General features: G+C 45.1%; 1 protein-coding gene across 9 annotated transcripts in view; it reads left to right on the top strand.

The window, feature by feature from the left end:
• The first annotated feature begins 1784 nt into the window (after positions 1–1784).
• The window catches only part of ACSF3 (acyl-CoA synthetase family member 3), a 67520-nt gene continuing 43229 nt past the window's right edge, over positions 1785–26075 (top strand). For 2 of the 9 annotated variants that reach the window (XR_013393631.1, XM_077931587.1), the window contains exons 1-5: positions 1812–2011; positions 5436–6164; positions 7331–7486; positions 18326–18480; positions 20619–20764. Coding sequence is in view for 8 of the 9 variants with exons in the window: in XM_077931587.1 (XP_077787713.1) it covers positions 5466–6164; positions 7331–7486; positions 18326–18480; positions 20619–20764 (1156 nt within the window). In the remaining variant the exon portion in view is untranslated. Of the gene's footprint in view, positions 2240–5435; positions 6165–7330; positions 7487–18325; positions 18481–20618; positions 20765–26075 lie in introns of all 9 variants that reach the window. The other 7 variants (XM_028740000.2, XM_028739997.2, XM_028739998.2 and 4 more) reach the window with 7 other exon arrangements.

Raw genomic sequence — 26075 nt, 5'->3', positions numbered from 1 at the left:
ATGAATTCACAGCGAGTTTTTAAATATAAGGGAGCATTTAAATATGAGACCTCCCATCTTTAGTCTGGTGACACAGTCCATTTTCCCACCTCAGGATTCTAACACCTCGTACTTGAAGTGTGCGTAGACTAAGCTTGACGTAAAGGGCCCTAACAAGTGTACAGTGTTTCACAGATGTGTGAAGGGGCAACAAGGGTTTGGCAGTCCCAAAGGCTGATCAATTATACATCACACCTCCAGGAAGAAGAAAAAAATCATGACATTGACTTAAAGATCACAAGGCCTTTATACCAGAATACTCTAGGGGCCTGCTTAATTGGCGTTTTCGTTTCTGAGCCTTTAGGGTCTCTGTTCCAGTCAGGTTTGCAAGCTGCTCTGTGCATTTGTGATGGGCTTGACATAGGCCTTGTTTAAATGAAAGCTGAGATACAAAAAACAGGGATATTTAAGATGAAACTGTGCGCTGGAAGACTTCTGTAGGACATAATTCAGGGAAGCGTCTGGATGAAACCCTTTTCTGTCCTCTCTTTTTGACAAGTACTCTTAAACCATTGAGTGGTGGGAGACTAAAATAGTAATATTTAAATAAATGAATAAAACACACCTACCTCTAAATTTCTGAAGACCTAGGAGCAAGACTAAAAATATATATTGCTGCAGCACCTCATGCATTGCTGATGCACTAAAATTTTGTACCTATCAATATTTGAAAGAGAAAACTATGTATAAGAAAGCACAAAAGTGAAAATCTTCATTCAGCTTGAATGTATTTTTAAAATAAGTTCAGAATACAAATAGTTCCACAACTCTGAAAGACATCATTAGACATCATTAATTCATAGATTTTTTTATTATCCCGCTATTATCATCTCACTCCAGAAACATAAACAGGACCACAATCCAGAGTTTACATAAAATTCAAATTTTAATGAACATAAGCAAATTCTGTGTTTCAAGTGTCACGTCAGAGAGGCACTGGGGCTGATCTCCTTGGAACAAAGAAATGTCATTTTAAAATAGTGTACAAAGATGCATAAACTTGGCATATATGCAAATTTAGTAATAATTGCTATAATTTAAATAGAAATACAACATATATCCCTCCAATGGGCACAACTACAACCAGGTGATCTGCTGTGTGCCTGCTCATTCCCCTGCCAGGTGCTAACTGTGGATTCAAGGTGCCTGGCCATATATTTATATTTAAATGAGACTTGGACCAGAAAGTCCTTCAAACCCAGCGGCCCTTCAAATACAGTGGTACCTCAGGTTAAGTACTTAATTCGTTCCGGAGGTCCGTACTTAACCGGAAACTGTTCTTAACCTGAAGCACCACTTTAGCTAATGGGGCCTCCTGATGCTGCCGTGCCGCCGGAGCCCGATTTCTGTTCTTATCCTGAAGCAAAGTTCTTAACCTGAAGCACTATTTCTAAGTTAGCGGAGTGTGTAACCTGAAGCGTATGTAACCCAACTGTAGATGACTGTGCACAGGTCACATGGTCAGCACTTACGAGTCTATAGTATAGCTGTGCCAACCAAACTGTAAAAGATGGCAAGTAAATTCTAATATTAGGCACAGGTCCGATGACGTGGGGAGGGGGGCAGCAAAACAATATATGATGAGACAACGATGAGGGTGCTGAGTGATTATGCTTATTATGGTGCGTTCGTTTTCTCTGCAAACCAAACTCTGCATGTTGACAACCCCCGAATTGTGAGCCTGATCCTCTTGGCTCAACACATAAGACGTCATAGTCAATGTTGCCAAAAAACGTCATCACAGGACGCCAATGACATCAGATCGAACTCCTCCACCCTAACATCCAGTGACGACGTCAGGGCTCTGCAGCGACGTCAGGTACGCGGGAGCTGCCCTCCTTCCCCGACACCTTCGCCGTCTCACGCATGCCCCGGAACTCGCGTGGCCGCTCCTCGTTTGCACGGGGGACGTCGTTGGCGGACGGACCGGCAGGCCGAAGCACGAACGCCGTCCATGCTTCTTGATTTGCGGGTGAGAACAAAAGCGGGGGTGGAAGCGGAGGCTGACCCGGAGAAGGGAAGGGGCTTCCGTCTTCTTCTCTGCTGGGGAGTGGAAATAATGACCGGCGGCGGGGTGAGAGGAAGGTGTCACTTCTCTTTCCTTCCCCTCTCCGGTCCCTGAAAGTGAAGCGGGGACCTTTCATCTCCACCTCCACGCGCTCCCTCCCCAGCCCAGGCGATGCACCTCCTGTTTCTTCAGGTGCATTAGTTAGTTGACGCCCTGGGCTCCTTCGGGAATATAAATGGAATAAATAAATATTACCCCCTCTACACATAGGGCGTGGGGGCGGGGAGGTAGTAGGGTTTTCTTTTCCCTCACCCTCCATCTTCCAGCACCCTCACTGCTCTTGCCTGACCACATTTTGCAGCTCCCTCCCTCCACCATTTCTCTCTCCGTTCCAGGAAAAGCTTCATTTGCTTAACCCTTGCAGTTAACTTGCACAGGAACAGGGCTTATTTATTTTCTAAACCACATTTTCCTCCAAGGAGCTCAAGATGGCATGCACGCCCCCCCCCAAAATAATCCTCACAACAACCCTATGAAGCAGGCTAGGTTTAGAGACAGTGACTGGCTTGAGGTCACTCAAAATGAGCTTCATGGCTAAGCTGGGATTTGGACCCTGTTCTCCCAGGTCCTTTTCCAACCCTCTTTAAGTGCTACACTGCACTTGGTTGTGGTAGAGGGAAGTGGCAACCCACAGCCTATCCCTCTGTATAGGAACTATTTATTTGTCTCTATGGGGGATATCTATTCTGATGGCAGTGCTATCTTTTGTGCTGTGCTTTTGTTTCTATGAAAATGGTAGACCAACAGCAGGGGTACCCCCACTTTCTTGCCTGTTGACCCTCCTTGGGGATCACATTAGTTTTTTACAGCATCATGATCACTGTTTACAATGCAGGTCTTGCCAGTTGCTTATAAAGTAGGATGTACATTTAAAGCGCAGCATGGGTAAACTGGAAGAGGAAACTGAATTCCCTTCTCCTGAAGCTTTTGAGACTCCAGTACTGGCAAACTCCCGCAAGAAGTAGTGACAACCACTAACAGGAATGGCTTTAAAAGAAAGCAAGGCAAATATTGTCACAGGGATTGTCCAGATGTAATTAGTTTGGGAAATTGATGGAGAATAGGGCTATCAATGACTGCTAGCTGTGATAGCTATGTTCTATCTCCGGTGTCGAAAACAGTAATGCCTCAGAATACCAGTTGCTGGGAATCGCAAGTTGAGAGGGTCATGTTTCCCTCAAGTCCTGCTTGCCCCAGAAACAACTGGACATTGTGAGAGCAAGATGCTGAACTAGATGAGCCTTTGGGAGAGATAAAGTTGCGACCACACTTGGAATGCATTTCTGGTCTGAAAAGAAGTATCATAGAGCTGGAAAAGATGCAGAAAGGGGCAACCAATAGCTTGAACAACTTGTGTTTAAGAAAAGGTTACAAAATTTGGGTTTTTTTAAATAGTTTAGACTGAAGGTGAATATGGGGGCACATGACAGAGGTATGTACAATTATGCATGAAGTGGACACAGAGAAGGCTATGTCCCTTCTCATATTACTAGAACCCAAAGGGGTCAACCAGTGAAGCTGAATGTTGGGAGATTCGGGACAGACAAAAAGAAAGATTTTGTCGCACAGTCAAATTATGGAATTTGCTGCACATTCATGGAAGATAAGGCTGTTAATGGCTACTAACCATGATGACTATGTATTGTCCAGTATGAGAGGTGGTATGCCCCTGAGTACCAGTTGCTCAGGAATATGAAGGGAGAATGCAGTTGTACTCATCTTCTGCTTGTGGTCTTCCCATTAGGGCATTTTATTCACCGCTGTGAGAAGTAGATGGGTCTACATCTGATGTAGTAGGGCTGGGAAATTAGCATCATTTCACAACTCTGGTTGTGAGAACAGAAGGTTAATATGTATAAAAGGGTATCTAATATTTGCCAGATTTCCTGAATTTGTGCTGTTTGTGTATATACACAGAAAATCCTTTGATAATTCCATTCCAGTGTAGCAACTCGCACCACAGTATTTTCTGCTGAGGATATGTGTCCTATTATGGATTGGTTCCATGCATGTGGAAGATATATAAGATATACACATTCCCAATTAGCACCCTTGTTAACAGCTCTCTCACACACCTTCAGCAGCAAGAATTTGTCTTGGGGAGGGGGCTTTAAAGTTATAAAGAAGGTGATTTGGTTTTTGCTAACGAACCTCATTGTTAGGTACACACACACACACCTTTTTAAAGTTGTGCTGCTAGGCTAGGAAGGAATGTGTGAAATGGAAAGAGGGTAAGCTGCTGTCATCGGATGTGTTTTTCCTTCTCCACTGGTGCGTGACACATTTGGTTAAAAGCCCTTCCCACGCAAAATCAGCAGCTTCTTTCAGAGTGGTTTAAAAAGTGGAGAATGTTGAAGCCAAAAAGTTTATGGCTTTTAGCTTAGAGGAAATTAAGGCGGGTGGAGAGAATTAAGCTTGTTGTCAGCGGTTGTGCACATCAATGCGCACAACTTGGCCAAGCTGGGCTTCATATTAAAACCACACCTTGTTCATTAATGCATTGAATATTGGAAAGTTTTTTCCCTTTGAGCTTTTAAATTTAATTGTGAGGTGGCTATAAACAGTCCTATAAATTGCTTCAGTTCCTGTGAGCAGCCCCCCAACATACCATCTTACACTCTTCCCTTCCACTTGGTTCCTGCTTAAACTTTCAGCTTTATTACATCCTCTGGCTTAGTGTTCCTTATGTGAATGGCCTGGATGCATGAAAACACCTCACATTTTTGCTGTTTTGTGCCAACATTTTCCGCTGGGTTACATCACTACAACAGTACTGCTGAGCCATAATTACCTCCTACCCCAGGGTTTCCCATTCTTAATGTTCAAGATGAAACACATCTCTAGATCCGGCAAGGTCACTTCTCTTGTTGGACCGATATCTGTTAAACTGAAAACACAGTATACTTCATGGCCCATCTTGTATCCTGAAGGGCCAAGTCAGCTTTGAGACCAGAGCACTGGGGTGCATGATATTTTCCTGGCAGCACTTCTGTGATGAGAAATTATTATTCAGTCCTGCAGAATGCTGCATGTTTTTTCTTTACAATAAATTTGCCATTAGCGGTCTTTGATCTGAAAGGAAACATGTCTTGCAGGGTGATACCATTGCCCTTCTTGTGTGTCTTAAAAATATAAGAAGAGCCTGCTGGATCAGGCCAGTGGCCCATCTATTCCAGCACCCTGCTTTCACAGTGTCCAACTGGATATCCAATGGAAGCCCACAGACAGGACTGAAGCGCAGCAGCTTTCTCCCTTCCTATGGTCTTTGAGCTGATCTTTTGGTCATGCTCTGCATATTGACTGAGGTTTTTTTTGTTTCCTTTTCCAGCACCACAGCTAGCCAGGAGGCACCAGAGAAATGTTAGGCTCCTTGTTAATTTCAAATAGGAGCTATCTGGCCAAATGTCTAGTTCGTGTCTTATGCCTTCGAGGCTGGGACTCCTCTGGCCTAAGGGCTGCTCACTGCATCTTTAAAGGCCTGCATACTAGCAGGACACCTTGTCGTGGACAGGTTGCTCCTGTCTTCACCAGAGCACTGGCCTTTGGAGATAAAATTGCCATTGTTGACCAACATGGAGAACACTCCTACAAAGACCTGTACGCCCGAAGCCTCCATCTATCCCAGATGATCTGCAAGACTCTCGGGAACTCAGGCGGAGACTTGAAGGGTGAACGGATTTCATTTTTGTGCCCCAATGATGCTTCCTATGTAACTGCACAGTGGGCTTCATGGATGAGTGGAGGCACAGCTGTTCCTCTTTACAGAAAACACCCTGTGTCGGAATTGGAGTATTTCATCAAGGACTCTCAAAGTGCTCTCCTTGTTGTAGAGGAAGAGTATGTGGAGAAGATCACCCCTAGTGCTGGGAAACTTGGGGTTCCTGTGCTTTCGCTTCCCAAATCTGGGAGATGTGGTTCAAAAGTGGATGCATCCCTTTTTGAAGCCAGTTGCCCCATTTCAGAGTGGAAGGGCAGGGGTGCCATGATCATTTACACAAGTGGCACAACTGGGAGACCCAAAGGTGTCCTCAGCACCCACCAGAATGTCCAAGCTGTGGTGAGTTTATTCTTCACCTACTCAATAGCAGCTCACTTAGGAACCTGTTTTGTTGTGGATGGGCTCAACTGGGGAACATTAGTAGTAGTAGGAAAAGAGAGGGGTGCCTCTGAGTCTTTGTGGGGTGGTGTTTGTTTGTTTGTTTGTTTGTTTTGTACAATTTATATACTGTTTGATTGTAAAAAAACCCAAAAAACCTCTGTTAATCACAGCCATCATCCCTGTCTTTAGGATCAGGAGCAGAGCTCTAGGACAGGTTTAAACACCATCACTCTAATTTTTAAGACACTTCCCAGTACTCTGCTGTATTTCTTCCCCTGCAGAGCAGAGGTGACAGTTCCAGCTTGGAGCAGTTTCTTCTCTTACCCATTTGCATTGCTACAAGATGACTACAAAGGCATCTTGAAAAGTCTGTTTACTCTTTAGCTGTGTATCCCCAAGGCAGAAAAAATCCATTAGCTCCCTGAGCACAAAAAAAAAAGTTAGAAGTTTGGAGTCTTGCTGACTGCTATGGCAGCACAAGGTCTCTGCCTGCAGTGGATAAAATTGTACCTTTAGGGAGGCAGAAACACACAGACCTTGTGGCTTGAGCAAATCAAAGAGCTTGGAGCTCTTTGCTTCATACATGCTCCACAGTCTGTGGGTTTCTGTTGTTTACAGATCATGGTTAAGAAACATGTTTCTTTTCTTTCTCAGCAGTAATAATAATAATAATAACAAAAACAATAGCAACTAAATTCTAACAGGGTTTTTTTTAAAAAGCACCAATCACATGCCTGCTTTTTCTGTGGCTCATGGTAAAATGGGCTGTTGGCCCTCCTGACAAGGACCTGAACAAAGACCTGCTGTAGAACAGGGCTCAAAGCAGACACACCGGCTGCAGTCTAAATCCTGCCAATTTTTAGTCTAAAGCTCTGTTCAGAGGGGATGGCAAAGAGGTAGCAGGTTGATGCAGAAGGAGATGCCGTAGATGCCCTCTAAACATGTCGGGCTGGATAAACTGTATTTCTAACACACCTTAAAGGTTTCCTCTTCTGTTCTTTTTATGTCTCCCACTGACATTAGTTTAAGCTCTGGGGCCTCACTTTTGAAACAAATGGCGTGCATACTTGTTTGCAGCCTCTACTCCTAATGCTGCTTGTTTGTTTGTTTAAATATCCTTGCAGATAACTGGGCTGATTAACAAATGGGAGTGGACAAAGGATGACATTATTCTCCATGTTCTGCCTTTGCATCATGTCCACGGGGTGGTCAACAAGCTGCTATGTCCCCTCTGGGTTGGCGCAACATGCATCATGCTTCCTGAGTTCAACGCAAAGGCGGTAAGTTTGCCAGGGTTGCTGGGCGGGGGGTCTGCCACCTGTCTGCTAACCTTTCAGATGAAGTGCGGCAAGAGACTGTATATTAGAGTGAGGTTGGGGTGGGTGGGGGTAGGCTTGCTGTAAATAGGCTCTCACAGCAGGTAACAATCTCTTCCAGATGAGCAAAATGGGAAGCCTTTGTAAATTAAAATAAACAAGAATGGGATCTTTTCTTTCAGACTGGAAGTGTGCAATGAATGATAAATATAAGAATTTTGTGGGAGGCTAAAGAAAGTCTTAGTGGTCCAGTATCTTTTGTGTCATGACCTCAAAGGTGCACAGATTGTGGTTCATTGGCCCAAATGTGTTTTGAGTCCATTGTCTCTCTTCATTGGAGTAACTACAGTAATTTGACTTTTCCAACAAATGACCAAAAACATCTTCCCATCACATACCCATCACCTGAGCACCTTTTGAGGTTTCCTTTCTGCATCCCTTCATTTGCTGCCCTCCCATCTTTCCTTTACTGGTAGTTTTTGTGGTCTTCCTTCAGAATGATGTTGTTATTTCATGCTCTGATCGGTTTGGGCCATGTGTCATGTGGTGAGTCCTAATGACTTCAGAGTTCTTGCTGCCCTAGGTAAGATTGGCTGGTTGTCTCTGGTACTTTGTGCTTTCTGGCTCTGAGGTGTTCTGCAAATGTTGATTCATTCATCCATGCTAAGACTAAGCAGTAGATCTTTTCCTTTGCTCCTAATAGCTTAGCCTTGCCTCACATATACTAGCCCAATTATTACATTTGACTGGAACGGCACAGCTAAGGGTGGCCCATGATATATGCCTGGCTTCTTTAAGATACAGAGGATATGTAGTGCATCTGTGCCTCCGTTGTGGATCTTCTTGCCTGCTACTATCAAGCAAGCACCAGCAGTGCTTAGTTTTCAACACCTGTCCAAGACCATTCTGTTTACACAACCCATTTCTGATGTGCAACTCTGGCATCAGTTATTGTGTATCACTGTCCAGATGTTGATAAAGCTTTTTTTTTTTTAATGGTGCTTTACGGATGTGTTACATTCACTGCCAACGTGCTTTTTTCCACTGTGTGGTATATAAGCCAATAAATAAATAAGCAAATAGGGGAGAGGTTTAGCAAAATGGAGACGCCCTTGGAATTTCAAAAGAATAAAGGGCTGCAAAGTCAAACTGCCCTTGCCAGCTCAGGAGCAAGGAAGTTCAGCTAGCATCACTTCTGTGCCTGTGTTTTGCTTCCCTCTGGCTGGAAGTGCAGATATTGCAGCAATTCCACAAAGGGTAGTTGTTCTTTTAACGGTATGGTATAGTTTATTTATCTACTGCTTTGGGGCCCAAAGGCTCCCCAGAGCTATGAACAGCATTAATAAACATTATGAAAGAAATATACACTAGAAATGTATATTTCTCACAGAGAGAGACAAACAAGTCTGGCTGATCTTCTGCTGGCATGGCCTTCCCCATGCTTTTGATAATTTTCGAGGGAAGAAGTGAGTCCCACCATGTGCTCTTTCTAGCCAGTTCAGTGCCTTGTGGTGATGTGTGTGGGGGGGGGGCATTAACAGGAAGGACACCCTGTACTGGTTGGCCTCTTTCGCACCCAGAGACGGTTGTCCCTTTGTCACCCATTGCTGTGATGATGGAAACTCTGTGCCAGATGTTGAGATCATGGCTCTGCAAGAGGAGACAGCTTTGATGCGCGCTCTCTATCCCTGGAGACAGCGCCACAGTGGAGCAGATGAAAAGCACGGCAGCAGCCCCTTCATCAGCGCTTGTGATGTGAGATGGTACTGAAGGAGATGAAGAGGCCCGAGCATTTGGCGACGGCATTTACACCAAGGAGCCAAACCCGCTTGGATTATTTAGGAGAGGAAAGGGGTTGTTTTCTTAAAATGATCTGTCTGTCAGGTAGGAATCCAGGTGCTTCTAGGAACAGTGAAAATTTCATTCCTGTTTTCTGAATTCCCAGCCAGAGCTACTGTTGTTCGGAAGAAGGGCATATGAACACCATTCTTAAAGTTATTAGCCAGCCCTCCTCAACCTGATGCCTTCTAAATGTTCTGCTTTGGGTGCCGGGAGGTTGATAAATTTGACAGGCTTCAAAGGAGAGTTGCAAGGGTGGTAAAATGTATGGGACCAAATCCTTTTTAAGGATTGATTGGAGAACTTGGCAATATTAGGCTGATAACCAGACTGACGATCTGTGGGAGGTTCAGCTGGCGACCAGACTAGGAAATAAATTAATAGCCAGGCCAAGCCAGACCCAGGAAATACTATCCTAGCCCAGGCAAAGTCCTACACTGAACTGGAAGCTTGTATAGCCCTTACTGTTGAGGAAAGCCAATGGCCAGCCTGGGTGGCAGACAACCCCCTGGACCAAGCCAATGAGATTTCTAGCCTATAGCCCTGGTGGTTCATCACATGATGTAGCTGTGTACAGAGCTGTGGGTTCCCCCTACTAATCATAGGAGCATCAGCTCCTCTGGATGAGCCCCACTGAAATGTAATCTGCCTCCTTCTAACATGCAAAACAGTTTTAGCAAATGCTGCCTGCCTGCAGTATATTGCACAGACACTTGTTCTAGAACAGGTATGTGTGGGCAGGGGTCCAAGGAGAACATCGGGTGCCATTCAACCATAGGCCTGCGCAGAATAGACCCATTGAAGTTAATGGACATGACTAACTTAGGTTCATTCCCTTGCACACTTGAGTTTTTCTGCATCTCCTTCCCAACATCTGCATGTTGCAGCCTGTGTTCTGGTGGGTGGGGAGAGGGAGTCCAAACTGATGTGTGCTGACCGGAGAGCTCAGTGGAGTCTGACAAGCAAGGGCAAGAGAGGGCACCAACTCGAGATGGTTAAGCGATGCCCTCACTTGCCCTGCCTTGGCCCAAGAATGGCTGGCCAGGGACCAGCTGCCTGGCCTGTTCTCTTCCACAAGCTCTCTAGTGCAGTAAAGGCCTTGGGAGGACTTTATGTGCCTTTTTATTTTTGTTTACTTTCCCCCCTGTTTCTCTATCCTTTTTGTGAGCGCCTCCCGAGGGAGCAGGAAAGTGGTTTGATTGACATGACAAAGGAGGTGCAGGAGGGTAAATCGGGCTTTCTTGTGGAGTTTAACACAAGCCGACTTTGAGTTCCAGTCTATTTTCACCAGCTGTTTACAAAGTGCCCTTTTGCTACCGAAATCGGCTCTCGGGAAAGCAGCACAGTTTCAGCGGCGGATTTCGCAGAAGGAGCCTGAGCTTTTCCTTCCGCCTTTTGTATTTCTGTTTCTTTGCACCTCGAGAGAGCAGTCAATTACAGGGTGATATAAAGAAACCCGAATGGCAGCTCAAACACTCAACACGCCGATCAAAACAAAGCCGGGAACCTTTCCTCCAAAGCTACTGCTGCCTCCAGAATCAGCTTTTAGTAATACTGGCAAGGGTTCAGGAGAAACCGCAGCAGTGTGCCCAACCTTTCTAATCACTAACACTTCATTATGCACAATAAATACTTTATTATTACAGTGTTTATTAGATTACTTAATTCACGACGTGCCTTTACAGTTACACGTACATGTGGCAGCCTGGTTCGGTTGGTCTTTGTGACAATAGGCTCCTCGCAGGGTCAGCGCAGTGGTGCCCTTAGGTCACAAGTCATTGTAGCATCTTTCCCTGTGGCCAGTCTGTGCATCCAAGGGAAACAGCGAGAACACCCCAAGAGACGCTTGTAGTGGCTGCTTTCCTCCTCTTCTTTCAGAGAATTTGGCATTAGTGTTTGGTGGGATCCCAGTGGAACTATGCCCTTGTGAGCAGAATATCAGAAATGCTCAAAATCTCCTCCGGCTGGGGTGCTGCACATCTCTTCTAAGCAAAAGTTTATTTGAAGTCAAATAGAAGCAGCAACAGCGACAAACTGCAAGGCCAGAAGGGACCCTGGAAAGCAGGATATCTTGTATATGGGAAACCTTCACAATATGATCATTCAGGCTCCTCTTAAAAGCTTCCAAGGAAGTACATCGGAACATAAGAAGAGGCTGCTGGAGCCTTTCAAATTCAGCATCCTCTTCTCGCAGTGGCCAGCCAGATGCCTATGGGAAGCCAGCAAGCAGGACCTGAGCACAACAGCGATCTCTGCACCTGGTATCCAGAGGTTTACTTCCTCCAACAGAATAAATCTGATGCTAATGCATTATTATTGTGTCAATAATATGTTTGCAGAATACACCTGTGGTAAAACACCAGACTGGAGGGGTCCTCCTCCTGGGATTGGACCCTCCGGGTGTGAACACTGCCGGCTGGTTGGTTGGGGCTTGCCTCTTCCTTTCTGCACTTGTTCTAACAGCTTCCTTTGGGTGCTCCAGTTCCTGTTCCTGAATCTCACCTCCCGAGTCCCTTATTCCTGGCCTTGCAGGAACCTTGGTACAATGGTGGGATATAAAATCATAGAATCATAGAGTTGGAAGAGACCACAAGGGCCATCGAGTCCAACCCCCTGCCAAGCAGGAAACACCATCAGAGCACTCCTGACATATGGTTGTCAAGCCTCTGCTTAAAGACCTCCAAAGAAGGAGACTCCACCACACTCCTTGGCAGCAAATTTCACTGTTGAACAGCTCTTACTGCCAGGAAGTTCTTCCTAATGTTTAGGTGGAATCTTCTTTCTTGTAGTTTGGATCCATTGCTCCGTGTCCGCTTCTCTGGAGCAGCCTGTGGGAAAGGCGGCAATCCCTACCATCCTTCATGTGCTCTCCCCACCCCCAGGGACTGCCCTACAGTCACTACAGGGAACCAGGTGTGCAAATTACTTAGCTCCTGCCTGTCCTCTATGGCTGAGGAAGGACCAGTTTGGGTTTCGAATGCACCAGCTGTATGGACTGGATAATGGGTAAATGGAATCCCAGGGCATATTTCATGGCATATGACTGGGGCAAAAATCCTGGCTCTGGGAAACAAGTCTCTTTTATGAAGGAGGGGGTTTCCCAATCCTGTATTTCCTGGAGAAAGTTGGTGGTGGTTTCATCCCTTCACTTTCTTTAAATCTCATTCTCTACCCTCCACCCCCCTACCCCATCTGAAAGGGGACACTGGCAAGAGCATAGAAGGGGCACATCAGCATTGAACAGTTTATACTGGATCCTTTTTCACAATCCTCAGCTTGGGGAACGGGTGAAAGAAAAAGTTATATCTTTTTTTCCTTCTTGCCAGATCTGCCATTTGTCCTCAGCATCTGTTGCAGAGTAATGCCTTTTGAAGTGTGAGAGGGCGGGGGAGGGAGAGGCAGGAGGGAGGGAGATGATGAGAAGAAGAAGAAGAAGAAAGGAAACTGGAGCCTGTCATATTTTGTTAGATTCCTGGGTCCTGGGGAAAGTGTTTGCTCCTTTCAGCATGCCCGCAGCGTAGCGAGGGTTTAAAAGCTGTAGCCTGGGATGCTCAGGGAACAGCAGAGCCTGCAGATGAATAAGTGATTAAAACAGAATCATGCAGAGCACACAAACAGTTGGAGGGTATCACAAACAGCAAGAGCTCAGGCCGCTTTTGGAAGAAGGAGGTTTTTGCTCCCCCCTCTGTGCTGAAAACCTCTTGCCTTAGCCGAGGAGTCAGGGGAGACTCAGTGGGCAGGGGTGGTGAAATAATTGCTAGGTTGCACCAGATCCTTGGTCCACCTATCTCAGCATTCTGCCTTCACAACAGCAGCCAGGTAGATTCCTGCAGGAAGCTCCCAAGCCAGCCGTGGTAGGGTGGTATCCCTGCCCTGTCATTTGTACCTGGTATACAGTAGCAGCATGTTGGGATTTGATCAGCCAGGTGGGGGGAGTCTGAACAGAAGTTGGCAGCAACTGAACAGGCAGATTCAGTCTTGTCACCTAGAATTTAGCAATGCCTTTGTGAATGGGAGCAGAGCCACCCACCCCAATGGAGCAATCTCATATTCCCACAAGGCAAGAGAGTATCGCGAGTGAGCATGCCATGCCTCATCTTTAAAAGCTTGGTGGAAGGGATGGGGAAACTTGTTGGGATATCTGTGTTGCCCCCGTCCGTTTCGGAACTCCTTTTCCTGCTCCTGAAATCCTGAATCGTGACTCCTGGAACCTGTATCTGCTGCTGAGCTTGTACCATTACTTTCCTGAATAAAGATCTCTTACTTAAGACGCGGGTGGCGCTGTGGTCTAAACCACTGAGCCTAGGGCTTGCCGATTGGAAGGTCGGCAGTTCGAATCGCTGCGACGGGGTGAGCTCCTGTTGTTCGGTTCCAGCTCCTGCCCACCTAGCAGTTCGAAAGTGCGTCAAGTGCAAGTAGATAAATAGGTACCGCTCCAGCGGGAAGGTAAACGGTGTTTCTGTGCGCTGTTTTGGTTCACCAGAAGCGGCTTAGTCATGCTGGCCACATGACTCGGAAGCTGTCTGTGGACAAATGCCGGCTCCCTCAGCCTATAGAGCGAGATGAGCTTGCAACCCCAGAGTCGTCCACGACTGGACCTAATGGTCAGGGGTAGCTTTACTTACAAGTAAGAGCCTCTGTCTGTGTGTGTTAGGCGGGAGCCAGGGCACCTGCCTCTGAGCCCAGCAGCTGTGTGTTTGGCTGTTATGACAAGAGAGAGATGGGGAACATCTGGCCCTCCAGACAACACTGGACTACAACTCCCATCAGCCCCAGCCAGCATAGCCAATGGTCAGTGATTATGGGAGTTACAGAAGAAAAACATCCACAGGTCCCCCATATCTGAATTAAAGTAAACTTTGCTCTCCATGTATTCACCAAAACCAAAGGTTGGGAACCTGCGACCCTCCAGATGTTGGACTCCAACTACAATGCTCTCTGTCCATTTGCTGTGTTGTCTTGGGTGGGTATATGAAAGTCCAACAATGCCTAGAGGGCAACAGGTTTCCCCACCCCTTATCTGAACCCTTTTAAAACCATTTGGGGTTAACTGCTCTTCTAACACCATGTTGCAGTGAGTTCCATAAGTTAACTATACATTGGGGTTAGAAGGGCCAAATGCCGAATCCAACTTCAAGGCTGGATTCTTGAGGCATCTCTCCCCACCAAAATCCATTAGCAGAGAATGGCAATAAAGTGTTTGTGTAGCAGTGGGATAAAGACAGCATTAGGTGACTCAAGGGTAGGGATGGGCAAATATGTCACTTTTAGTTACTTGTTTCTCAATTTTAAGTTCAGTTATTCACATTTCTACATTGGTCATGAAAATTCAGTTTTGGGCAAGTTTTTCCCCTCCGTCTGAACACGTTAGGTGCAATTTTTCCCAATATACACATTTTTGCAAAGCAGTTTTCCGTACTGAATCTGTGTGTGTTATTTTCACCAATATGTGCATTTATACACAAACTTTACTCTGGCGTGTCCACTTTTATACGCGTTACTTGGGTGGAGAGCTCCATTGCAGAATTTGGAAAAGTGCAAATTTCAAAGGATAAAATGTGAATTTTTAGACGCGAACTGAATCAGATTTCTCCCCCCATCCTTGCTCAAGGGAACCAAGTTCAAAAAGCAAGTCTCTGCAAAAGTTTTTATTCCACAAAGCAGAACACCACCAAGTAGCACTATTCAGTTGGACATATTTTGTCGCGAAGATGCTCAGCTATCTGCATCAGACTGAAAGCTTTAGAGAAGCTGGGGGTGGGTTGGGGTGTGGAGAGAAGCCTGGCAGCATTTTATTTCTTTCTTTGCAGCCGATGTAACCAGCACCCTGTCAGTCAAGACGGAAACACAAAGCTGCCTTGGAGATCAAAAGAAAAGTAAAGGGATGATTTAACATGCATTAGAAGATTGTTACTTGTGAAAAGGCCCCTTTTCCCTTTTCTTGGTAACAACATGAATTGATACGCCAATTTGCATTTGGTTCACCAAAGAGGCCCTTGTGGATTGCATATAGAGACAGTTATCTGTTTAGGGCAGGGAGGTTGGGGTTCCATCTTCGGTTTTTGTTTTTATTTAATTGGAAATCTGATTTGAGAATTAGAAACACTCCAAAGGGAAAACTGGGCAGGGGGGCTGTTTAGATGAGAGAGCATGAGAGAAGAGATTGAATGGAAACCATGATATATTTCTCAGGAATTTCTGTATTAACTTGTGCTATTGTGCACCTTTGTGTGTTTGTACCAGGGATCAAATATTTTTAAAAAAATATTTATATTTTATTAAGGTGATTTCAGTTAAAAGAAATAAAGTGATACAGAAAAAAAGAAGGGAAAGTTAGAAGGAAGAAAAGCAGCAAAAACGATATGTATAAAAGTGAAAATATGCACACACAAAAAGCAATATACGATATTCCCATACATTCGTGTATAAATTGGTATAGTTTTATTGTCCTAGTGCTTATGTAAATGTTAATAGCCTACTACATTTAGTATAAACTCATTCCAAATGTTATAGTATTTATCTATACAGAGTCTTCACCTGTAATCAGTCCGTTCATAAATTGCCAGTGATGTCATATCATCAATCGATCGATTGAAGGGTATCATATCTTTATTTTTCCAATTCCTCAATTTCAATCTCTTGGCCACCATTAGGGCACGGGAAATCCGTTTCCGTTTTCCTGTTTCCATACTGCAGGTATATAGTTCAATAAAATATTATCTGATGAAAGGTTTAACTTTTTCTGCACAGTCATAGTTACACAGTCCAGCACTTTCTCACAAAACCTGTTAAGTAAAGAACACTGTACAAGTATGTGTTTCAGAGAGGCATTGTCTAAGACACATCTCCAACACTGAGCTTTCTTAGCTAACCCTTTTTTATACAACCGTAAAGGAGTCCAATAAACTCTGAATATTATTTTCTGTTGTATTAGTCTTAATTTTAAATCTAATGACACCTTAGGTATTGAAGCTAATACATTTTTCCACTGTCTGGGTAATAATGAAAGTTCCAATTCTTTATTCCAATCATCTCTTGCAGTCTGCATATTGAACTTGTGTATTGTTAATAGATATCTATAGAAAGTAATTTGCTGGCTTTTTATTTTTGAATTGAGTTCAATTGCTCCAATATCTCAGGTATCTTGGAAGCTGAAAGGGCTGACAGCCCAAACACACTTGTAGATGTTGTAATTGAAGATATTGTCATTGGGCTGCATCTGATAGATGATATTTTTGTCTTAAAATAGCAGAAGCATAAAATTCCTCTTCCCCATCTATCAGTTGGTTCAATGTCGATACACCTGCTTCCATCCAATTTTTTCATATCACCATCTTTTTTGCAATTCTTAGTATGGGGTTTCCCCACAAAGTAAGTTTAGCATGTGAAAATGGATCAAATTTGTTTTTATTAATCAATATATTCCATTTTTCTAAGTGATTTAATTGTTTCCAGAGTCACCTGGGATTTCATATATTTTGATCATCGTATTGTTCAACCAACCAAAGGTGCTATGTACATATATTTTAGGGTTACCCACATCGGGAAATTAGGGCCAGCAGTGGGATTCCAATATAGCTTCCTGCAGCCAATCAGAAGCCGCGCTTTGGTTTTTGACCTTTTGGAATTCAAATGGACTTCTGGAACGGGTTCGACTTCCAGAACCCCTGTGGTTCTCAGAAGGGGTGGCGAGCCTCATGGACCTGCAGCTAGTTTCTTCATGGCCACTTCCTCCCAGGCATCGTAAGGAAGGTCTCCCTCCACAGATGCCTCTGAATGCCAGTTGCTGGGAGCCACAAGTGGGAGGAGAGCTGTAGCGCTCAGGTCCTGCTTTCAGACTTACTGTAAGCATATGGTTGGCCACTGTGAGAACAGGGTGATGGGCTAGATGGGCCATTGACCTGACCCAGAAGGCTCTTCTTTTGTTCAGAGCACCCTCTAGATGTGGGAGTCATCTTTCTTGGCTCAAAGAGCTGATGGACAGAGCTGGCGTCAGAAGAAGGGAATTTGGTTTAGGAAAGAGAGTGGCTTGGTCACCTTCAGTCATATCATGCCTTCCTTCCCTGTTGTATGCACCTCTTTGTGTCTGAGCGTGCTGAGCTGGCGGGGAGGGAAGCACCATGGTGTCATGAATTGTTAGAGAATACATTTGTCAGCAATGGGGCAGGAGCCGGGAAGAAGGGGAGGAGGAGGAAGGTTACCATAACAGAACAGGCAAGGGCCGTCTTGTTATTTATTTATGGGGTTTCTCCCTCTTGCTTGGCAGCACTGAGGGAGACGAGCAACAGCATTGGGGGCACACTAGCCAAGGTTAAATATTCATTTCACGACTTGGTCTCCCGATGCTCTCGAGGCTGGCTGCTCAGTCAAGCCCAAAGACCCCAGAGTCAGCTTAGCCAGATGTGGGAGTCTGACCCACTTTGCGCCTGTTGTGGGGCACTGCGGGTGAGCAAGATGTTTCTTTCCCCGTTTTTGGATGTGAAGTGGCTATTTGTCATTCTCTGAGTTTGATCCCAAAAGAGCTTAGGTATGGCTGATCAGGTTGTCCTCTCAGTGCAACTCACTCTGCTTCCGCCTGGTCCTTTTGAGTCCTCTTCTCAGCTACAGGGGGGTGGAAAAAGCTTTCCTAACAGGCTGATACCCTATGGTGCCAGTGCTTTGCATGTGCCCTGGCTTCCGGTGCATTTCCAGACCCAATCCAAAATGCCAATTTTATTTTTTTTTTTAAATATTTTATTAGATTTTCTTCCAACCATTAAAAAGTGAAAATCACCATAACAGAAACAATAACAAACAAACACACAAAACTATATGCCAGTTTTAACCTTGAAAGCTCCAAATGACCTGGGGCAGGATTCCCACACATTCAACCGGGATAAAGGAGACATAGAGACCCTTGCAGGAAGCATTGTTTAGCTTTGTTGGGTTGCCTTTACAAGTGGCTTTTCTGTGTCCTTGTTCCAGGTCTGGGAGGCATTTCTGAAACCCCAAGCTCCCCGGGTGAATGTCTTCATGGCAGTGCCCACCATTTATGCCAAGCTGATGGAGCATTATGACAAGCATTTCCGACAGCCTCACGTCCAAGATTTCATTCGTGCTGTCTGCCGGGAAAATATCAGGTAGGTGGTCCTACCTGAGCCAAAGCCACAGCCATGTTTCCTCTCCCTCTTCCCCTGACTTGAATTTAGTTGCATAATGGTAACTTTTTATCCCTTCCTAGGTACCCACCCTATCCCAGAAATGGGCTAATTTATTCTGTATTGAGAGGCTGGTACTGGTTTGTTGCAGTTGAAAGGAAGGCTCTCTGCATGTGCTTAAGGTCACCTCCAGCCCCTCTGAATGCACAGAGGACAATCCACATCAACACATGCTCAAATCCCAGATCTGACGCTGATGGGTTCTGCCTTGAATTAAGCATGTAGGCCGTTCCTTCAGTTTAGCAAAGGCACACTACCTTTGCTGGAGGGTGGGTGATGTCCACATCATGGGCAAGGGATCAGTTCCAACAGCAGGCAGATCACCTTGATTTCAAGTTGGAAAAGAGGGTGAAATCATGGGAGGAGATGTGCCGATTAGCAGACTCCTTTCTTCATCTCATTTTTTCCAATCTTAAATTCAGTTCTCCACATCTTTTTCAGTTTGTGTTTTTTAAAAAAAAATGCATCATCATGAACATTCATCAGTGTTTTAGTAAGAATTTCTCATAATGTACACATTTCTATGCAATGCACATTTTTGCAGTGCTGTTTTCCCAAAATAATGCTATTTTCACTAATATATGGGGGTTTTTATCGACACTTTACCCCAGTATATACACTTTTGTACACGTTACATGGCTGGAGAACTGCATTGCAAAATGCGGAAAAATGCAGATGTTTCAGTTCTCGCGTACTGTTTAGGAAAGGGTGTATTAGGTAGATTTGCCTTTAAATGTGAACTACTTAAAATTCTTCCATGGCCCCTGCCAGGCCCTTTCTGAGAGCTGTGGGAAAGGGTAGTCCAGGGACCCAGGGAGCTGCTGTGCCAATTGCAGAATCTGATTTCCTAGATTCCAATGGGCACTTCTTTTGGCCCCCACTCTGAAGCTCCCCAAGGAGGTTTGCAGTTGTGCAGTGAATTAAACTGCCCACCACAGATGATTTCCTTCTTTCGGAAGGAGGCTTTCAGAAGGCTGAACCAGGCACCTGGCAGGGGATACTTCAGGGACAAGATATTCTGCTTATGGGGAGGATGTTGAGCTACATGGTCGCCTTCCAATCTGGTGGCGCTGAGCCTATGATTCCGTACAGCTTGCCCTCCGAGAGACAAGAGCCAGGGATCCAGCTTATTCTCCAGGCTAACCTACTATCTTGTTAAAAACCATCTGTCATGTCTCTGCTCTCGGTTTGGGTTCCAAGATGTAGATGCAAAGCCCTTTTTCTGTTCTGGCAGGTGCCCAACCCTCATCGTTCTGTCACCACTTTGCAGCAGCAAATGCCGCCCTGTTCTCTTCTCTGCTTGTGGGGCGATTGCCAGAGAACGTCTTGCTCCGGGGCAAGACTGACCCTAGAGAGTAGCCTGTCCAGTACGTTTTGCTTTCCTGGTGGCTGTCTCATGTAGGTGTTTTTTCTCAGTTACATTTTGTCCAGAGGCTGTTCCTGTGCTCACGGGGGACCAGCACTTCTTGCAACCTGTATTGCATTTGCAGGAAACCAGGTCCATTACTTAGTTACGCAGAAGTTTTGGGGGAAGGGCCCAAAGAGGCAAACATGGATATTCTAAACTGTAGGCCGAGATTCACATTTAAAACGTTAATATCACAGAATGCAAGCCAACTGATTTCCCATCCTGATCACTGCAGATCAATTCTTCAATTAACCAGCAGCCCACCACAGATCACTCCAGATCAGTTTCTCTTCCATTCATTTACCCCAACTTAATTTCCCAACAGATCCTGCTCCAAATCAATTCAATTCCTTTTCAATTACCCCCATTCATTATCTCTACCAAAGTCATCTTAAATTGTTTTTTTCTCACCACCCCCAGTTAATATCCTACTCAGTTACCCACCCAGACATGTCCATCCTGTCTGAATCCATCCTAAGGTGTAAGGGAGTGGCAGCATGATGCTGAGTTCCCCTTTTCTAGGTAGTGCTGCTGAAAGCAGAATCCGGCAGGCTCCTGCACTTGGTTCTAAATAGATATTGAATGGCTGTGGCAATAATCCTGCTCTGCAGTTGTCAAGCATCTTAACTCTCGCTGGCATCCCTCCTTGCAGACTGATGGTGTCAGGGTCTGCAGCCCTCCCAGTCCCTATCCTGGAGAGGTGGAAGAGCATCACTGGGCACACGCTGTTGGAGAGATATGGGATGACGGAGGTTGGGATGGCGCTTTCAAATCCACTCCATGGCCCTCGTATCCCAGGTAAGAATCTAGCGAGGGCTGCAAGCTGTCCTACGATGATTAAAGTGCTTTAGGTGCTGTATGTTTGGAGAAAAAGGGGGAGGTGCTTTCAGATCAGGACTGTACTAAGGGTCTGTTTTGGCAGGTAAACCCTCGTCCCTTTAAATCCACAAATAAGGCTGCTACTGCTGTTTAAGTGTGTATATCAGGACTGGGAAAGCCTGTGGCTCACCTGATGTTGTTGGACTCCAGCTCACATAATCCCTGACATATGAGCTGTGCTGTCTGGAGCCAACAGGAGTTGGAGTTCAACAACATTAGAGGACCATAGGTTTCCCATCCTTGCAGTAGATGAACAGGCAAGAGACTGAGACTAAGCGACTTCTCCAAGGCCACACTGTGATTCTGAGGCAGAGGTATGACCTCCCAGGTGCTCATTCAGCTCTCTCCCCATTGCATCAGAGTCTATCTGTCTATCTATCTCTCATCTATCCATCTATCTATCTATCTGTCTATCATCTATTTTATTTACTTCTGGAGGCCCAGTTTAGATGGTGTGGAGGCCACAAACTTATAGGATAGCCCAGCCTCTCTCCCACAACCCGGTGTCCCGCCAGCTGTCTTGGAGTAAAACTCCATCAATGCCTGCCATCACAGCTGATCTGGCTGGTTCTGATGGGAGCTGTCGAAAGCACTAGTGGGCCACAAGGTTGGGGAAGGCTGGCCTGGCCTGTTGTATTGCTTATTCCCAGCTGGAGCAGAACTCTGTTGCCCCTTTAGACATAAGAACGTAAGAAGAGCCCTGCTGATCTGGCTAATGACCCACAAGTGGGACCTAAGCTCAACAGCACTCCCCATCCCAGCAAGGTTTCAGCAAGTGGTATTCAGAAGCATACTGCCTCCACCATGGAGGCAGAGTGTAGCCGTCATGGCTAGTAGCCATTGGCAGCTTTCATGAATTTGTCAGATGGCTTTAAAAGAGAATTCAACAAATTTAGTAGCCATCACTGCCTCATTTGAGAGTGCATTCCGTAGTTTAAATATGTGCTGAGCTCTTTGGTTTTCCCAGAAAATTCAGCTTCATTGGATGTCCACAAGTTCTAGTTCTATGAGAGAAGGACAAAAACCTTTCTCTATCTGCTTTCTCCATGCCATGTATAATTTTTATATGCTTCTATAAGTTTTCCTCCTGCTCTTCTGTGAACTGAAAAACCTCAAATGCTGCAGCCCAGGCCAGCAAAACTCTCATCCTCAAACACATCTTCAGCTGATGTGTGCGGATATTGCTCCCCGGAGACTCTTTCAGCCACCGTGTCGTAGCAGACCCAAAAAACAGGGTTTCTTTAGAACTGCCCAGCGGAGGTGGCGAAAAGCGGCATCCTGGGCTCTGTGATTGCAGCTTTTCAGGCTTAAGGTGTTAAGCAGCAGTGGCACGATCAAAGTGCTCCAGCGCCATGACGCTCTTCCAGCGCTGTGTTTGGTAGTAGGATGCATGCCAAGAATCTCCCTAGAGACAAAGATGAAAAAGGAGCGAGATGCTGAGGTTGACACAACACAGACAAAAGAGAATAATTAGAACAACCAAAAGCTTCAGGACTGGACAGCTGGCACTGCGGGGTATGGAGTCGTCAGGCAGCATGAGAAAACGTATTGCCAAGTCAGTTCCCAGGGAGCCTCACCATGGGGGCAAACCTGCACAAGGCCGGACTTCTGAACTCCATACTAAAAGAACAACTCCAGTGAGTCTCTGTTTGGAAGGAGCGTGAGCAGATAGAGGAGGTGCTCAAGGAAACCTGTGGCCTGTGCCCTTGAATAACCTCTCTCAGGAACCTGGCTGGCAACTGGGTGCCCAGATGTGTACAGGGTGCCTCATTCATTCCAAAGGCAGGTATACAGCTCTGCACATGCAAAGGAATGTTCCCCACAGATCTGCTTTCTCTGTTGGAATGACAGGGGAAGCTGTTGTGTGCAGGCAGATCTGCCTGTGTCTTCTGCTGCCAGGACTCATACCCCTGCCCAGTTTTTCACATGTAACATATGTGTGCAATATATTTTTCATCCCGAGTTTATTTTAGAGTGCTGGCAAAATTAGGGGGGGGTTCCCCTCTCCTCCTGCCGCCTTTGCAATTTGCAGAGGCATTTACGCCCCAGCCTCCCTCTCCACTGCCTCCCAGTTGTCTCCTTTCCACCCTCCATCCCTAGCTCCAGGGACCATGTCGTGTCATCTGTAGAGCCCTGACACTTCTGTTCTCAAGGTGCTGAGATCTAAAAGTATAGGAGAGGTTCTGTCCAAAAGAAGAGGAGATGAAAGATTTGGAGATAAGCACTTTGCTCGTACATGGTTAAAACCCTGCTTAAAATGCTTCTGTTTTCTGCAGTGTGCACACACTCTTTCTCTCTCTCCTCCTCTCTCTCTCTCTTATCCCCCTGGTGTTGTTACTGTGAAGGGAGATGAATAATTCATGGCCAGCGAATGCCTCACTGGGCCTAATCACCACTTTAATTGGAGGTTTAGATCAGAGGCGGCTAATAGCTCCTACAGCGGGGACTCCATAGATTGTTGACAGGGAGAGTGCTGAGAGCCTTATCGTTGGCCTGTTTCAATTCTCCGAGGACACCACCACACATAACAGCATCCAGGTCCCCTGATACCAAAGGACACAGACCGCAGGGCCAATTAAATTTATCAGGGAAGAACTGACAACTAACTTAAACAGGGGTGGGGGGAGAACTGGTGGAGGGCTAATAGGGTTGCTCCCTTCTCTGACGGCTGCCTGTCTTGGGTTGCCGGGGCTGATGCTTAGCTTGGCAGGCAGCTTGCCAAAAGTCCAGGAGCTCACAAACTAAAAGGGGACAAGCGCAGAGACCTCTCCCCTGGTTTATATGGTGAGATTCCGGGCAAGAATCAGAAGAGGCCAAGGCTGCTTAAAAAAACAACAACAACCAAAACATCTCTCCATCTGCATAGGATTGAATCTTCCTTTCTCTTCTTCCACTCCCACCCCCTGGCCATCTTTGCCTGGCATCACCGGGGAGCCGAATTGGACCCTCTGTTAACCATACAGACTTAATTTTTATATGTCACTCGGCCCCGAGGAGCGCGAGTCATTGTCTTTGCACGAAGACTTTAATTGCACTGTCGTGCTGGTATCGCTATAATTAACGTTGTCAGCGTTTCCCAGCCTTTTATAGACCTCTGCTTTCAAAGGTTTGTCATTTTGGGTTGGGAGGGGAGGAAAAAAATAGACCCTTTCTGGAAAGAGTGCGATAAGTCAGCTCTCAGCGGGTAGCTTTTTCCTTTTAAAATATATATATACATTGAGTTTATTTTGGCAATATAGGGACTGAATTAAAGTATGGGAGACTTGCGGTTGGTTTTCCTCTGCACGGGAGGGGGGATTGTTGCATAGTCTGAGTACAGAGACCTCCCTATCTTTGCAATAATTAAATTGCTGTCATGTCTTCAGAGCGCATGCAGTGGTTGTGAATCAGGCACACATGTACAGCTCACTCAGGAAGATGCACTATCCATTGTTTCCATCTTTTGTAAATTGGTGTTGGAGGAATCTCTGTCAAAACACTGCAGTGCCTTCAGGTCCTGGGTGCGGGTGGCTGGAGTTCTTTAATTTCTGATTGATGTAGCAGCTTCAAAGCCAATTGTCAATAGGTTAGTCAAAGGGCAAGTTTGAAATGGTTGTTCTCTTCAGAGGCAGCCACAGAAAAAGCTGCTGTTGGGCCAGCACTCTCCACTCCAGTCTTCTGGATGCAACTGGTGACACCCCAATAGGGATGTTGGAGCTCACATTCTTTTTTTTTTTATAAAATTTTTTATTGCGTTTCTTTTCATAATTTTGAACATTCCAATACAATATAAATCAAATACAAGAAACAGTTTTTTGATTTTTCTTAACAAAGGAAGAAAGAAAAAAAGAAAGAAAAAACCATTGTACTTCCTCACACCTTCCAAATCTGCATTCTTTGTAATATCAATGTCAGCAATTTGTTACCTTATTTCAAACCTTGTTACAACTTTCAATTATTATGTATCCATATTCAATGTATTATATCTCAAATTTGATATCTTTATAATAAACATAATATGTTTAGTTCACCTTGTCCTCTTTTCTCTTTTATCACCTATTTTGCCATTTACTTTATCATATTTGCTAAAGCATAACATTTCCAATAACATGCACTGTCTTAGGATTCATACAACTTATAATATTTTTGCAAATAGTCTTTAAATTTTTTCCAATCCGCCTCAACCGATTCCTCCTCCAAATCTCGGATTCTGCCGGTCATTTCAGCTAACTCCATGTAGTCCATCAACTGCGTCTGCCATTCCTCCAACGTGGGTAAATCTTGTGTCTTCCAGTTCTTTGCGATGAGTATTCTTGCTGCTGTGCTGGCATACATAAACAACGTTCTGTCTTTCTTTGACACTTTCTGGTCTACCATGCCCAGCAGGAAGGCCTCTGGATTCTTAGGGAAGGTATACCTAAATACCTTTTTCAATTCATTATAGATCATTTCCCAGAAGGCCTTCACTTTTGGGCAGGTCCACCAGAGATGAAAAAATGTCCCTTCTGCCTCCTTACATTTCCAACATTTATTGTCAGACAGGTGATATATCTTAGCTAACTTGACTGGGGTCATGTACCACCGGTATATCATTTTCATAATGTTTTCTTTCAGGGCAGTACATGCCGTGAATTTTATTCCGGTGTTCCATAACCTTTCCCAGTCTTCAAACATAATGTTATGTCCCACATCCTGTGCCCATTTTATCATGGCAGATTTAACTGTCTCATCCTGTGTATTCCACTTAAGCAGCAAGTTGTACATTCTCGATAATATCTTAGTTTTTGGTTCTAGTAGTTCTGTCTCCAAATTTGATTTTTCCACTTGGAAACCAACTTTTTTATCCATTTTAAAAACCTCTTGAATTTGAGCATAATGTAGCCAGTCTCGCACCTTATTTTTTAATTTGTCCTGGCTCTGCAGTTTCCAATTGTCTCCAATTTTTTCAATTATTTCCCAATATTTCGGCCAGTAGGCCTCCATATTGGGCCTTTTTCGGGCCTTGGCCTCCATCGGTGATAGCCACCTCGGGGTTTTACTCTCTAATAAGTCTTTATATTTCATCCAGACTGCAAAAATTGCTTTTCTAACAACATGGTTTTTAAACAATTTGTGAACTTTTACCTTGTCATACCACAAATATGCATGCCAACCAAAAGCATTATCAAAACCTTCCAGATCTAGGACATCAGTGTTTTCTAGCAAGAACCAATCCTTCAACCAGCAGAAGGCTGCAGCTTCATAGTATAAC

The sequence above is a fragment of the Podarcis muralis genome, chromosome 7 (assembly GCF_964188315.1).
Source record: "Podarcis muralis chromosome 7, rPodMur119.hap1.1, whole genome shotgun sequence".
Taxonomy (NCBI): Eukaryota; Metazoa; Chordata; class Lepidosauria; order Squamata; family Lacertidae; genus Podarcis; species Podarcis muralis.
Note: the sequence above shows the minus strand (reverse complement) of the source record. Positions and strands in the feature narration are given on the sequence as shown.